Source organism: Narcine bancroftii, chromosome 4 (genome assembly GCF_036971445.1).
Source record: "Narcine bancroftii isolate sNarBan1 chromosome 4, sNarBan1.hap1, whole genome shotgun sequence".
Classification (NCBI taxonomy): Eukaryota; Metazoa; Chordata; class Chondrichthyes; order Torpediniformes; family Narcinidae; genus Narcine; species Narcine bancroftii.
The window spans coordinates 72,222,678-72,239,858 of NC_091472.1; the positions used below are offsets into that span (position 1 = coordinate 72,222,678).

At 42.6% G+C, this 17,181-nt stretch overlaps 1 protein-coding gene across 2 annotated transcripts in view; it reads left to right on the forward strand.

The window, feature by feature from the left end:
- Positions 1 to 2,718: 2,718 nt before the first annotated feature.
- Positions 2,719 to 17,181, forward strand: part of cnksr3 (cnksr family member 3) — a 94,652-nt gene continuing 80,189 nt past the window's right edge. The window contains exon 1 of one of the 2 annotated variants that reach the window (XM_069931600.1): positions 2,719 to 3,002. In XM_069931600.1, coding sequence (XP_069787701.1) covers positions 2,751 to 3,002 — 252 coding nt within the window. In that variant the 5' untranslated portion in view covers positions 2,719 to 2,750. The remainder of the gene's footprint in view (positions 3,003 to 17,181) is intronic. The other variant, XM_069931601.1, reaches the window with a different exon arrangement.

Sequence of the window (17,181 nt, forward strand, 5' to 3'; positions counted from 1 at the left end):
ATACAGAGTCTGTATTAATCACCCCCAACCCAATACATGTGTGACAAAAGGCAATTTTGTGTATATTTCTGTCTTATTTCATAATAAATTGTATCTCCATTTGTAAATTGCATGACCTGCTGAGTTTTTCCAGCACATTTGTGTATTATTCTACAATCAGTGTCTGCACTTTCCTGTTTAACTCTGATCTATAATTAATCAGTTTATATCTTCACTTACTCTTTAGATCATGAATGTAGCTAAAGTCACTGTAAAAAAAAATAGACTGGTTTGCTTTTACAAATAAACAGGAAATAAACTATCAGTGCTCTCTCACTGAGGAATCATATTATCTAAGGGAAATCATAGGAAGACGATTAGGAATGGGAGTCATGTTTGATTTCCTCCTACTTGGCATAGATAAAGTTAAGTAAATCTGCACAAGGAGAAATTAAACAGTAGCTTTCTGCAGCTAATCTTTATGACATGTCAAGGTAGAAATATTAAATGCTGCAGAGATTGGAACTTAATGCAACACTGGTAAATTGGTACTGCATTTGGAAGCTGAACCGAAAATCCATATTGGTCAATCTATCTTTTCCTCATATGATATAGTCCTGTGTTGAACTCTACTACAGATATGAATTGTCTTTAAATTTATCCAAAATTATTATAAAACTATTGCAAATATTGCCCAATTTACTGATGAGCAGTAGTGAAACTGATAATCCATCTTGTGATTATTTGGAAATTTTGATGGTTCATCATCTGGCTAATTTTGTGATGTTTCTTGCACTCCCTTTAAACCCTCCTCCCACCCCCCCACCCCCCCCCCCACCATTTGTTTGGGCATCTGTCTACAGGGTACTTTGATGAAGGGTTCAAGCCCAAAATGTTGGTCAAGTATCTTTATCTTTGCGACATAAAGTACACAGTTTGACCTGCTGAGTTTCCCCTGCTTTGTGTTTTTATTCCCTTTAAACTTGTTGGGTTCAATGGGAATTTTATTACAGTACTGTGTAACATTTTTAAAAAGTGAATTAGTGGAAAAAAATGGTGTTGATAGGCAAAATATCTCAATTGTATCGGAGATTGGTGAACCAATGTGCGATAACTTCTACTTTGAAAATGGACCACTCATCAACTTCAAGCTCTGAGAGAGACTTGTTTGTTTCCTCTGGAACCCAGGCATGGTCTCAAAGCTATATACAAGGCACACCAGAAGTAAAAGAAGACAAGAAGTAAAACCCCTCCCTTACTCCAGAACCAGCCTCACTTTCAAAACAGCTCACATTACAACACTGCTCTCCACTTAAAATCCAACATGCCCCAAATATAAAATGGTGTCATTAACTTGTGTACTCCTAAAACTTATAATGTCTCAGCAACAATTTAATAATTTGCTAATGGAATTAATGAGGAGGCTAAAAAGCGCTCTATTCTCCTGAGTGTGTGTAGAGACTTAACAGTTGATAAGGAACTTAGCCTCATTGCAGAAACCAGGGGAAATTCCATTTGACGAACTTCTCAAGCTCATGGAGAACCACCACAATCCAAAAACATTTGTGATAGTCCAATGGTTTAAGTTTCACAGCATTTTCAGGAAGCCAGGTCAGTCTGTAGCCAATTTTGTGGCCGTGCTTCGGCAGCTATCGGAACATTATGATTTTGAGGCAGCATTGGATGATATGCTCCATGATAGATTGGTATGCAGCATTAATAATGACATCATACAATGCTGCTGACTTTCAAGAATGCCTAAGATATTTTCTGGAAACAAGGGTCATTGTGCCTCCCCCTAGCCATTCAAAGATTGTGCTGGAAGTTCATGAGACTCATCCAGGGGAGTCTCAAATTAAAAGCCTTGCAAAATCCTATATCTGGTGGCCAAGAATGGATCAGGATATGGAGAACAAGGTAAAGAATGCACGCAATGTCAGATCAATCAGCAGCTCTTTTGCACCCATGGGAGTGGCCAGATTGCCTCTGGTCGAGGCTTCAATTGGTCTTTGCTGGCCCTTTTATGCAGATATATCTTGTAATGATGGATGCACATTCCAAATGGTTAGCTCGCATTACAACATAAAGGCTCTCTTCTTGTTTGTTGTTGATCACATACACAATCTCCCCCCCCCCCTCCATAAATGCAACTTATTTTGTTTTATACCACATGGAGGAACGAGGATCCATCATCAATTCGGTCCCTGACCTCTTAATTTTGAACCACTGGTAATGTGTTTTCAGACAATCTTCTGTATGCAAGGAACATTCGGAGTTTTGCATCAGGAACACGTTGCCTCACAAAAGCATAATGCGGGAAAGTCAAAACCTGAAACCAAGGTAAGGTTGGAGATACTCAACGGGCCAGGTGGCACTCCAAATAAGAACATTCTAGATCACCGAAATTATATATCTGCCATCACTGAAAGGTCTCGACTATCACGTTTCGTTTTTGGGCTGGAAATAGCATCAGGGCGGTTATTATGAACGTTGCTCAATATTATTTGCACGCCTTTAAAGCGCAAAACAAACAAGCCTAACGGAACAGCCTTTCCGGCTGTATCGTCAGCGCGAAGAGGCCTGATTTATCTTTCTTTCGCCGATATTTGTTGAAGCTCTTTGGGAAAGTTCAGCGAAGAAATGTATTCCCTTCCTGCGGACTTCATGAGACCGGCGGACATGGCGGGTGATCACAACAAATCCGCAAAGCACTCTGGGTGCACTAGCCCAGAGGAGTTCCGACGGAAGTCACTCAGGGCGACTGTCACCTGATGTGCCGCCCTGCGAGGGAGGGCTGGCCTGACACGCAGGTGAAGGCGGGCTCGAGGAGTGCGCGAGCACCATGTGAGCGCGAGGCCGCCGGCAGGCTCCGCACGGGCGCGTTCCGTTCCGAGAGTTGGCCGCCGCCTTTGTGCTGCTCGAGCGCCCGAACCTGCCTGTTGTTTCCCTCTGGCCCTGCCCGACTCTTTCAATGGAACCCGTCACAAGGTGGACGCCGAAGCAAGTGGTGGACTGGATTAAAGGTAAAGTCACTTCGAGCCGCTTCCATGACTGCAGGGAAGCGCCACTCTCGTGGCCCTGGCACCAAGCCTCGGCGTGGATGAGTGGCCTTTAAACTGAGCTGACGGACGCTTCCCAAAGCGTCTCCTTTTAATTCTCGTCGCCAGTGCTGTGGAATTGGGTTGCTCTCTTTGACTCGACTCAGGGGGTTTTGGCGGTGAAGGGGACGCCACTGCTCTTCCGTGGGAATCGGTAGCGGTTCTGCCCTGGCCGTCCCCGGGACGGAGGAGGTTGCCGGTCGGGTCCAAGAGCGAGCGCTGGTGGGGTCGGTCCCTTCTCTCATCCCATTAAAGAGACGTCCGTGCTCAAAAGGGGAGGAACCTGAGGTCGGGGTTGCGAGATCGAACGTGTCCCCTCATTAAAAACATTTAACTTTCTCATTTGGACACGATATCCTCGCATCGTTCAACGCATTAGAACCGGCAAACTTGTACGTATTAGTTTTAGCCTAAAAGTCCACAACCCTCCCCCCCCCCCCCCCACCACTTTATTTTGAATCCAACCAATTTCAGTCCTAGTGCTGAGTTAGCTGATCTGTCGGTGGAAAGAGACCGGTCCTGCTCCCTGGGGCTAGCGGAGAATCAGCCGTGTTTCATGCAGTGGCACCTGTCCGAAAATGCCCGTGTATGGCAAAATGATGGTCTTTTGCTTCTGGTACAATCACTTGGTGCTCAGGCTTTGGCATGATCAGTACTCGGCCAGAGGCGCTGCAATTGGACAAATGGTGAATCATGAGCTTTTGGGATGACAAGAGGGAAACCTTTTAATCTGAGAAATGAAATGACAGATATATTCAGAAGGAATTTTAAAAACAAAAACGCTGTAAGACCTCAGCAGGTCAGTTAACATGTGTTGAATGAGAATCAGTAAACGTTTTTGGGTCGAGGAAGGAACCAGACGAAATGGCACCAGGTCCACCCTGATCTCAAACTTGACTGGTCCATATCTGACAACACTCTCCCCTTCCTGGATCTCTCCGTCCTTTTCCACCAACGTATATTTACAAACTCACCAACTCCCGCACCTACGATGACTTCACTTCCTCACTCTCTGTCCGCTGGAAGGATTCTATTCCCCTCTCTCAATTTCTCTACTGCATTTGCTCCCAAGATGAGATCTTCCAGTCCAGATCTTCTGAAATGTCTGCCTTCTTCCAGAAACATAATTTCCACTCTTCTACCCATGTCTCCTCCATTTCCACTCATCTGCCCTGGCCTCCTCTGCCCCCAGACACAACAAACATAGAATCCCCCCCTTATCCTCACCTACCACCCCATCAGCCTCCTCATCCAACACATTAACTTCTGGAATCACTGGCATTTGCAACAGGATCCCACTATCAAACACATCTTCCACTCTGCCTTCCATTGGGGCCACTCCTCTGTGACTCCCTCGAGCACTCATCCCTCCCCACCAATTGCATCCCCCTCCCCTTTCTGGCCACCTTCCCCTGTGGTTGCAGGTGCCACACTTGTGCCCACATCTCCTCTCCAGGGCTCCAAACGGGTCTTTCAAGTGAAGCAACACCTCACTTGTGTATCCACAGGACTGATTTACTGCATCCAGTGCTCCGTTTGTGGCCTTCTCTACATCGGAGAGCCTGGGTGCAGATTGGGAGATCGCTTCGCTGAACACCTTCACTCCATCCACACCACTGACAGACCTCCCAGTAGCCAACTATTTCAGTTCTGTGTCATACTCCCATACTCACATGTCTGTCCAAAGTCATATGTACCATCTCATCCATTCCACCTGCAAATTGGAGGAACAGCACCTGAATTTTCTGTCTGGGTACTCTCTAGCCAGGTGACATTAACATCAACTTTTCAATTTTCTGCTAACCTGCTTTCCTCTTCCCTCCCCTTCCCTCTCTATTCACCTAGCCATCCCTCCTCTCCTTGATTGCTGCTGTTTCCTCCCTCCTTTCTCCACCTATTGCCTCCTGCCTTTGCGACCACATTCACCCCCCCCCCCCCAGGCTCTTTTGTTCAGATGCCTTCTGACTTTTTTCCATACCTCAAGCCTGAAATATCAGATTTGTATTTTTATCTTTGCTATATAAAGTATACTGCTTGACCTGTTGAGTTTCTCCAGCATTGTGTTTTTCCTTCAATAATGATGGTTTACAAACTTTAATGTTTTACCTGTAATACAATGTTTATTACACAGCTGCTGAGTTCCAGGAAATTATTGCCATTTTCCCAGAATGCAGTATGTGTAAAAAAAAAAAGGTCAAAATGGGAATAAGGAGTTGTTCTCGTTCTGATATTTTACCTCCTCGACCCCCAAGTTAATTTCCCGGAATGCCTGCAATCTAAAGTTAACTGCAGGCATTCTGTGAACAACAGATGACTCACGATTCAAGTCACACTTGACGTCAGCGCTGTACATCCCTCATACGTCAGATGTCGACGTCGCAGCAGTGGCGTTGCAAGTCCTACCTCCTTAATTTCTACACTTCTGTTATTCTATCTAAATATGCAGTGTGATACGGACATTTGGAGTTATGGTTGTTCCTATGTGAATGGCCACTCCAGAGATAAATGTGACAATTGCCAAAGGAAAAAAATTAGTTATAATGTAAAAAAAAAATGACTTTGATTTTAGTTTCTTGAATGTGCAATTACACACCAAACACAATTTAAAAATAAGTATTCCCATTGGATGTGTATCATTTTGAATTGGGGCCTTTGCTAATTAATTAATTCTTCACCGATTAGCAATTTAGTTTCAAAATAAAGGAGATGTGAAAGGAGTGGAAAATTAAATATGTACAATCATTGGGAGATCAGAGGTGGTGAGGGAAAAGTCACTATTTCCGAGGGGAAAAAGCATACCAGCACCTCTGTTTCTCAGCAAATACGTAGTGGAAAGTGTGTATCACAGCTTGGTATTAGGGCGCCTCTGATATCTCTGAATAGAAAGCCCTTCTAAGGGTAGTGGACACAGCCCAGGAAAACTCACCCCACCATCAAAAAAAAATTCATGGAATGCTGCTGAGAGCTGCACCAATCATCAACATCCACAACGCATACTGTGTTCTTGCTGCTGCCATCAGTTGTCATGAACATGTCACAAAATTTGTTGTTTTGTGGCAGCATTACAGGTGTAAATATTGCAAAAGAAAACATTAAAAATAGTGAAAAAGAGGAGAAAGTGAGGTAGTGTCTGAATTTGTTGTCCATTCATAAATCTGATGGCAGAGGGGAAGGTGTTTTTATGCCACTGGGTGTTTGTTTTCAGGCTCCTGTTCCTCCTTCCTGGGTGGTGAGAGTCCTTGAGGAGAGAGGGTGCTTTAAGACAGTACCTCTTGAAACCTGTAGAAATTTGCAGGTCTTTAGTGATCTACCAAATTTTCTCAAACTTCTCTCAAAGTATAGCCACCTTCACGATTGCATTGAAATAGAGGCCCCAGGATAGATCTTCAGAGATGTTGACACCCAGGAATTTGAAGTTCTTAACCCTTTCCACTGCTGACCCTTTGATGAGGGCCAGTTCGTGTTCTGATTCACCCTCCTGAAGTTTGAGTGCAAGGTGGTTGGTGTGACCACTCAGCTGTTCTATCCCAACCAACCAATTTTCCCTTGCAACCGCTGCAACCGTGTCTGCCTGTCCCGCATCGGACTTGTCAGCCACAAACGAGCCTGCAGCTAACGTGGACATTACCCCTCCATAAATCTTCGTCTGCGAAGCCAAGCCAAAGAAGAAAGAAAGAAGAAGAAGACACTTCCTTGTTACTGCCTTGACGACCTTGGCAAATTTGTAGATGGCATTGGAATTGTGCTTAGCCCCACAGTCATGGGTGTAGAGCAAGTAGGGCAATGGGCTTTTTCTGAGGGTGATTTTCAATCCCCACAGCATGGGTTAAGCAGTGGGGTAGCATGAATCATTTAACCTCTGTCAACAATGTGAATTGTTTACTGTTTAGGATTTCTTAGATTTGACCTTCTGAAATATCCTATGTGCCACTTCGTAGTTTATTTCAGATGAATTTGTCAACAGAATGGTGTCCAAGATGCAGTAGAATCAGAAAAATACAAATGGATTCCAACTGGAACAAAGTGACAGCTTCCCAGAGATGTTAATATAATCAAACTTTTTTTGAAATGCAGTTTTCAGTACAGTCTGCTGAAAAGATGGCTTAAGACTAAAACATCATACTGAATTTAATTTGTAGATCTATTGCTATTTGCCAGCAATGCAAAATAGATGAATCTGTTGTTTCTATAGGAATCAAAACCATGTTGTGTTGGTGTGGTTTAACAGTGATGTGAACATGTGCTCCCAATAATACTCTGTAACAACATTTTGTTTGATTGTGATGTGTCTGTCTCTGCAAGCTTGAAATGTGGCTAAGTCCATTGTATATTTTCCAGAATTGCTCTGGATACTGGATACATAACTAATCCTAAATTTGCATTTGATCTTTACAATCTATACTTGCACACTAAAACATTTAAAATTAATATATTTAGCTTTGGCAACTTATTAAACTTTTGTCCATTATTTGAAGGTGGTTGTATGAAAACTAAATGTAGGCCACAGCCTGTTTAACTTGATGGCTTAAGTGCAGTGATGCCTGGGGGCAATCAGCCTTTCCAGTCCAGCGTGACATTTAAAAAAAAAACTGCAGATGGTGGAAACGAGAAATAAACGCAAATTGCTGGAAACACCTACCTCATCAAGGACCTTGGGCCTGAGGCATTAACTGTTTTCCTTTCCACAGATGTTGCTTAACCTGTGTGCTTTCAGGATTTTGTTTTTATCCAGTTGAGGCAGGTGGCTCAGATTTGTATTTTGCAATCATTAGATCATTTTTAAAATTATTTTTATTTACATATTATCTTCATTTGTCTTCCATTTTGAATAGTCATTTTAAATTAAATCAATCTAGATAATAAATCTAATTGTTTTCGTCATCTATTTGTACAAAATGAACCTGAAAATTCAGCTGTACATCTTTCAATACTGATTTACTACTGTTGTTTACAACTGAGGTACTCAGTTGGTTGAGTTTGTATTTGAAAATAAACTTTTAATTTTAATCCAGAAAATTTGTTTATTGTAGTTTGAAATGAGATTTGTTTCCATAGTGGTTGAGATTAGAAAGGAATAGGGGACTTAGCTGCATGATTTGGAGGAGTAGATTTAGGACAAAGATGAGGAAGGATTGCTTTTCCCAAAGAGCAGTGAATCTTGGTATTTTCTGCTGGAGGAAGTAGTAGCAACTGCCTCCTTAAATGTATTTAAGACAGATCAATTTTTTTCTTTGGTAAAGGAATTAAGGGTTATAAGAAAAAGGTAGACAAGTGGAGTTGAGCCCATGGTCAGATTTATGAAATGTCAAACATGTTTCACCAGGCCAAATAGTTCCTATTTCTTGTGTACTGTGTAGAAGATGCAAAGGTAAATTGAGGAAAGGCTCTTTATTTTAATCAAAAATTGTTTTTGTACATGATCTCTTTTTAATTGATGCTTATTTTGTTTTAAAAATTTGATGTGACTTGGTCAGGGCAAGCAAGATTCCATTTAAGTCAATCTATTATTGTATACTAAATTTTATTTTTAACATTTAAACAAACCGCATGGTAACAGGCCCTTGCAGCTACAAAGCCATGCTGTCCAAATACCACAATTCACTGACAACCCTCTGTTTTGAAAGGTGGGAGAAACTGGAGCTCCCGGACAAAACCCACGCAGACAGTGGGATAATATACGAGATCCTTTCAGGAACCAAGTCGCTGGAGCTGTAATAGTGTTGCGTTAACCATTATACTAACTGCCCCACCCCCAAAGGAAAAAATGCCTCAACAAACTACTAATATAGTAGTAGTTGGATTACTATTTGCATTTTCAGGGAATTTTGATTTAGCACCTTTATCTGAATCATATTTGCAAAATAGCAAGGGCAGAATTCAATTCTGATCCCAAGTTGCCTTTGAACCAAGATAACTTCAGAGGAAAAACAAGTCAGCCACAACTTTGTTGTTGAACTTGCATTAGTAAGTTTAACTTGTTAGTCATAACTTGTGTTAACTTTGTCCCCAAGATTAGTTTCTGTGTCCTTTGCATTCAATTGGTCAACTGCTCTTTTTTTAAAAAAAATTATGATCAAAGGTGATGCATGGTCTATTGCTTACCTGGTTTTTATAGGCAGGGTCCTGTAGAGACGCTTATGGGTGCAGATGCTTAGTTCCTTGAAAGTGGCAATGCAAGTGGACAGGGTGGTGTTGAAGGCTTTTGGCCCACCTGGCTTCATTTGAATATAAAAGTTGGGAATTCATGATATAACTGCACAAGGTGCTGATGGGATCACTCTTGGAGAACTGTGTGCAGCTCTGGTTGACCAGCCATATAAAGATAGGAAGAATATTATTAAGTTGGAATGGTGCAAAGGAAATTCACCAGACTGTTACTGGAACTGGAGAATTTGAGTTTTAGGGAGAATTTAGATAAGCTGGGTCTTTATTCCCTGGAGTGTTGTATACTGAGGGATAAACTGTTAGAGGTGTGTAAAATTATGACAGGCATGGATAAAGTGAATGCTGACAGGTTTTTTCCCTGGGGTAGATGATTCTGTGCTGTATGACTCCATGGTGGAATTTCAGTTTTTAATTTTTGCATGGGTGAAAAACATTAGGCAAGACCTTGTGCAAATTTACCCTTGAGTAAAATCTTCCCATATTCTGAATGTTCTTTCCTGAAAGAACAGTGGGCCACAGTTAATATATGGATTGTGGAGGATCATGTGACCTCCCTGTCTGAAACTTATTTGGAGGTGACATTGCCTGCCAATCAAGGTTGGACTTCAGCCACCTATTAGTGCACATCTTAGTGCTGACTCATTTAAATGATTCAGTGTCATCATTGGACAGAACAGTATAAACATCTATGCATGCCATATTTCTTTCTCTCTACCTCTTGGTCCAATCCTGGACCTCACCCCATGCCAGGTTGACCGTTTTGAGTTTTGTGTGCCCGATGGAGATGTGGAGGGGCTGGTAGACATGGTGGGGAGCTGGCTGATGGAGGACCTCAGTTTTCTTCAGGTTGACTTCCAGGCCAAACATTTTGGCAGTTTGTTTATATATATATTAACGCCATTAACAATGGCGTGAAGCAAGGCTGTGTTCTCGCACCAACCCTCTTTTCAATCTTCTTCAGCATGATGCTGAACCAAGCCATGAAAGACCCCAACAATGAAGACGCTGTTTACATCCGGTACCGCACAGATGGCAGTCTCTTCAATCTGAGGCGCCTGCAAGCTCACACCAAGACACAAGAGAAACTTGTCCGTGAACTACTCTTTGCAGATGATGCCGCTTTAGTTGCCCATTCAGAGCCAGCTCTTCAGCGCTTGACGTCCTGCTTTGCGGAAACTGCCAAAATGTTTGGCCTGGAAGTCAGCCTGAAGAAAACTGAGGTCCTCCATCAGCCAGCTCCCCACCATGACTACCAGCCCCCCCACATCTCCATCGGGCACACAAAACTCAAAACGGTCAACCAGTTTACCTATCTCGGCTGCACCATTTCATCAGATGCAAGGATCGACAATGAGATAGACAACAGACTCGCCAAGGCAAATAGCGCCTTTGGAAGACTACACAAAAGAGTCTGGAAAAACAACCAACTGAAAAACCTCACAAAGATAAGCGTATACAGAGCCGTTGTCATACCCACACTCCTGTTCGGCTCCGAATCATGGGTCCTCTACCGGCACCACCTACGGCTCCTAGAACGCTTCCACCAGCGTTGTCTCCGCTCCATCCTCAACATCCATTGGAGCGCTCACACCCCTAACGTCGAGGTACTCGAGATGGCAGAGGTCGACAGCATCGAGTCCACGCTGCTGAAGATCCAGCTGCGCTGGATGGGTCACGTCTCCAGAATGGAGGACCATCGCCTTCCCAAGATCGTATTATATGGCGAGCTCTCCACTGGCCACCGTGACAGAGGTGCACCAAAGAAAAGGTACAAGGACTGCCTAAAGAAATCTCTTGGTGCCTGCCACATTGACCACCGCCAGTGGGCTGATAACGCCTCAAACCATGCATCTTGGCGCCTCACAGTTTGGCGGGCAGCAGCCTCCTTTGAAGAAGACCGCAGAGCCCACCTCACTGACAAAAGGCAAAGGAGGAAAAACCCAACACCCAACCCCAACCAACCAATTTTCCCTTGCAACCGCTGCAATCGTGTCTGCCTGTCCCGCATCGGACTGGTCAGCCACAAACGAGCCTGCAGCTGACGTGGACTTTTTTACCCCCTCCATAAATCTTCGTCCGCGAAGCCAAGCCAAAGAAAAAAAAATATATATATATATATATATCTCTCTCTCTTAAGGTTTAAGAGAACTGCAAGACATTATTTGAATGGCAATAAGAGAATGATGATGACTAACAAGGTCTCCGACAGAGAGGTTTTAATTCTTAGGATGACCTGACAGAGTGGATGCCAAGAAACTGTATGGCATCAGACCATTTCATGTCAGGCTTCCTCCTGGAGGCTGGCTACAAGAGCAGATCAAAAACTTAAAACTTACTTTTCAGACAGCAGCCGTAAAAGATTGCTCCAGCCTCGTAGCGCCCTCTGGATCTGATAGAGCCGTAGCGTCACCCGTCATAAATACGTTGCAGAGCAATGGTTGTCTTCCCTCTGTTTCCCAGCCTAGTTCCAGCTGTGTGGGGGATTATGAGTAGGGAAGGCTACCATTGCTTTGCTGTATTTTGAGCAATAGGACAGGTGTGAGAGGTGAAGAAATGGGTGGTAGAAAAGATCACAAGGGCGGAGAGAGGGGTGAAGAAAGTTAGAGAGCGAAGGGGGGGGAAATATGCAGGAGCAGACAACAAGGAGATGGAATCAGATGTGGGTTGGGATTATCTGAAATTAGAAAATTAGAAAGATCAATGTTTATGTTAAAAGGTTTGAGGCTGTATTGTTCCTCAAATTTACATTTGGCCCAACCCTGACGCATACCTTAACACCATCTTGACTCCACCCCAATCCAGAGGACCAGAGAATCAGAATTCTTCAAAGAGGTGGAGAATGTGAGTATTGCCCTGGATGTAGGTGGGAAGGGTGTGGTTATGAGGAAATGGATTTGGTGGAGCAGGGCCAGGAAGAAACCATGTGTTTGCTGGTGCAGTGTCAGGGTGAAGCCAAATATAAACTTGAGGAACAATACATCAGCTTCCTCCTGGACACCCTTAAACCCAATGGCATGATCATTGATTTTTCTACTTTTAGGTCACCACCGCCCCCACCCCACCCCACCAAAAAAAAATCTGGTTTCACTGTTTTTATCTACTCCAATACTTGAATTATTCTTCCCTCCCCCCACCCAATAACATCATTTACTCCTCTTCATATTGGTCTGATTGTCTCTACATCTCATGCCTTCAGTCCTATCACCTCTTGGGCCCCACTCCCATCTTCTTTTCCCTTTTGTATATGTAATATTACCTCCCCATTCCCTATACCGGCAGTCCCTGGGTTGAAAATGTCTGATTTACAAACAACCCATACTTACAAACTGACAAGTCAACTGGAAAGAGAATTATGCCTAGTTCTGGTTTGAGCAGAGCTCACTTTTCATTGGCTCGCTGCCCCATTGATCGTCAGGCAGCCAGTGACACAAGCAGTCCAGCAAGTCAACTGAAGCATTTGAACAACAGTACAAAGTAGAAGAACAAGAATATACAGTATGACAATATGTAGTTTAACAGCAAAAGATCATTTGGCACCGAGCAAGAGCAGCATTAAATCACTACTGTGAGGTCATTCAGGCAGCCTGGACAAAGCAGCGGGAAGGCAAGGGGACGAGCAGCCCAACAGAGGGAAGGAGGGGGAGATGAAGCAGCAGCAACGATGCATCTGGAACTGTCGTGGCTCGGCGTGGAGCTGCCACTTGCCCCACAAAATGGCAGCCGGGCCTTAAAGTGTGATTACGGCCGAGGGGACAAGCAGCCTGGCCGGGGATGCGGGGGGGGGGGGGGCGGTGAGAGAGGAGGAGGAGAAGAAGCAACAACAACAGCATGTGCCATCACAATGCCTCTAGAACCGTCACGGGTCAGCACTCGGCCCTGCAAAATGGCAGCCTGGCCTTAGTGAGATTGTGCCATCGATAGGAGAGCGAAGGAGTTTGGCACGGATTGGAAGGAATGAAGATGCAGGAGGGCTGTGGAGTACCTGTACTGTCGCCATCTCTCAATCATCTTCTCCTGTGTTAACTTTTAATCATGATCTTATGACTGTATTTAGTTTTATTATTGTGTTCAGTACTGTATTATTATCTGTATTATTATGTACTACATTATTGTGTACGGTATTGTATTGTGTTTACGATCTTATGACCGTATTTAGTTTTATTATTGTGTTCAGTACTGTATTATTATCTGTATTATTATGTAGTACATTATTGTGTACGGTATTGTGTCTAAGATGTTTTAGTGTATTGGGAAGTGTTTTATGAGGACTCTAATGTACCTGTTCTGACTTGCATACAAATTAGAATTAAAGACAGAGGTAGGTAATGGAACTTGTTTTTAACCTGGGGACTGTCTGTACTCTTGATAAAGGGTCCAGATATTGACTATTTCTATCCATAGATGTTGTCTGACCTGCTGAGTTCTTCCAGCAAACAAAAAGACTGCAGGTGCTTTAAAACTGGAGGATGACTCAAAATACTGGAGGATGCTCTGAATCTGCTGAGTTCCTCCAGCAATTCTTTGTCTGCTGAGAATATAAATGAGACACTATTGGGAAAATTTTGTGTTTCAAATTATTTAGGTGCATAATTTCAATACAATTGATTTGGCTTTCCCTCTCTATGGTCCCACATGAGATTTGCATCCAAGCATACTCTGCACTTTAAGTAAATTTTGGAGAAATTTGAGGAATATTTTTGTGTATTTTCATTTGGGTTTTGCAGTGCTACATATGTGAACTGGTTTACAAAGACTTGATGAAGTGCAGGTGTTTTCCAGCTGTTTTCGTGCCAGGAATGGTGATAAAATTTGTTTTGGCAATGAAATGTAAAATCTAGTCTGCCAATTTGAACCTAATTTTCAAAGGTAGCCCATTGAACTGCCACTAGGTTTAAATAACATAATTGGTTTGATCTGTTTTTATTTGAAGATGTTCTATGACCTGAAATTGCAACATGTCATGAGGTTTGGGAGAGTGTGTCATATGGCAGGGATAACAATTTCTGTTCACTGCCACAATCTCCAGTTTTCTTCCCTATGTTTTCTGCTTCCCCACCCCACCCCCATCCTTGACAAAGACTTGTAACTTTTGTACCAGAAAAAAATGTGCTGAAAGTTGATAAATGCATTGTTTCTTTTACCCTGCCCCAACCTCTTCATTGTACAAAAATAAATGTTTTGATCCATGATGAAAGTCATTTAACAATTTTCACAGGTTAATTGGCTTCATGGAATGCATTAAATATCACCCGTGACCATCCTGAACATAGAGATGCTGAGTGTGATTCAATTTTTTATTTAGCAGTTTAGATTCTCAATTGGTCTAGTGGGGAAGGGAGAAAAAGTTCTGATTAGCAATCATCAGCTAATTCCAGTTTTGTTAGTACTGTTGAATTTCATACCTGGAAAGTGAAAATCAATTGCAGCTTAATTTTCCAAAAGTGAACGATGCACAATAAAAGTATGTACAAAATAAGTGGGGTTTTTTCATGTTCTTAGCATCTTATTCCTACATTGTTATTGTAAATTGTGAAGTTGACCATTAATATCATTGCCACTAAATTTTAGATTTTAAATATACGGCATGGTAACGAGTCTGTGCTGCCCAATTTGCATCCAAATAACCTACACCACTGGTACGTTTCGAACAGTGGGAGGAAACTGGAGCCCCCAGGGAAAACCCACGCTGACATGGGGAGAAGGTACAAACTCCTTACAGATAGCATGGAATTTTAACCCTGGTCCTGATCGCTAGCGCTGTAAAGGCGTTGTGCTAAGCATGCCGCCCATGTGTCCCTCTGGGTTATTCTCCCTTCAGTTGTTTGATGGGCTTCAGGCAAAAGGACCCTATATAATGATCCTTCCCCATGTCACCTTTATGTTGGCTGCATGTACATCTGCAGTCTGGAATGTGCCAGTTGTTTTGTTGCCCATTCAATTAAAACATTTGTAGGTATATAATTTGCCTCGTTGAGAGATGTGAGCTAGATTGCATTTAAATGGCAAGTGTAGGAGTTCACAATTTACCTTTGAAGCAATAGTGCCTCTTTTTTTTCTTGAACTGAAGAATTCCATGCACTGATTCCAACTGGATTGGATTCTGATTTTTTTTTTAAGTTATAATTTGGCTCAGTATGTTCACTTGATGGGTGTTGACATGGCCCATGTTCTTATCTAGATTTTGACGTTTGCAGATTTTTAGATGCAGCATCAAAGGTCTTGGTGTATGGCTATAATGTGTCCTGCAGATTATGCATGTTCCAGGATGATGATGTCCAATAGGGTTGCATCAGCATCCGGGGTGCCTTGAGAGAAAATAGGTTGTACTATACAGGTGTTTTCCAGCTGTTTTCATGCCTAGAATGGTGATAAAATTTGTTTTGGGAATGAAATGTAAAATACAGTCTGCCGATTTGAGTATAATTTCCAAAGGCAGGATATCAAGGAACTGCCTCTGTTTAAATTAAATAATTGGTTTGACTCCATTTTTTATTTGAAGATGTCCTGTGATTGGAAATTGCACTATGCCATGGGATCACCATGGATGCCATTGTAACGGTATTGGGTGAGCTAGAAGTGCTCCAAAAATATTGAACAGTTCTTAAGAGTGCCAGTTGGATAGACTCTGTTCAAATTTTTGGTTGAGCAAATGATGTATTTTGACCAATTTTCCTTCTTGAAGTTAAAGACTTGTCTACTTTTTGCAGTGGTATATGAACACCTCTCAAATTTGGTGCATCCAGTAAATTGTAACAATGAAAGTGAATTGATTGTAGATTGAGGATTGCTAATTAGATGGAGATTAAGAATTTAAATTGTGTCCTGCAACATGGTAACAGGCCTTTTCGGCCCACAAGCCTGTTCCAACCAATTAACCTACATCTCCCAGTATGTTTCAAATGATGGGAGGAAACTCGAGCCATTGGGGAAAACCTACACAGACATGGGGAGAATATACAAACTTCTTACAGATAGTGTGGGATTCAAACCTCTGTCCCAATCGCTGCCACTGAAGACCATTGCGCTAACTGCTCACTAACTGCTATGGTAACCGTGCCTACAGATTAAGGATCACTTTGTTGACCACCTTGACTCTCTTTGCTGCAACAGCCGTAATTTCCTGGTGGCCAGCCACTTTAATTTCACTTCCCATTCTCATACTAACATATCTGTGTGTGGTCTCGTGTATTGTCAAGTTAAGGCTGCATATAAATTAGAAAAACACCTTGATTTCCATCTTGGAAGTCTCTAACTGGATGGCATTAACATAGACCTACAATTTCGTCCCCCTTGATTTTTTTGATCTCTCTGGCCCCATTTGTTGCCTTATCTCTTCTTTCTGCTTCCTGTTCCCCATCCCTTCTTCCTACCCCAACTTCCTTCCTCCTAGCTCATCCTCCTCCTCTCATCAATGCATAATCTACTGCCCTATCAGAATGCATTTAACCTTGCCTTCTGTCTCTTCCTCTGATCACCTCCTACTTTCCCTCTCATGCTTGTTTCTACCCATCACCTGCCAGTTCATGCTCCTCCCTTTTATATGGGGTTCTGCCCTCTTTTTTTCCATTACCTGATAAAGGGTTACAGTCTGAAACATTATTTATTGGGTGCTGCTTGACTCTTAGTTCCTTCAGCACTTTGATCTGCTCTAGTGACCCTGAACTTCCATGTTTCCTGTTACTTTAATTTGCAACTCCCTCTGGCCTTTCTGTCTGCAGCCATCTGTGCTCTTACAAAGAAGCCAAATGCAAGATTGAGTCAAAATGCCTTGTTCTATTACTCAATAGAGTAATAGAATTCTGCAAACTTATGATAAGTTGTACTTGCAATTTGTATCAGAACAGGCCATTTCGGCCTGTCATTCATCTTAACTTTTTACTGTTCGTGTGGGATAACTGGGTACAGTATGTCCCTCAGTCTCGTTATTACTAACACATTG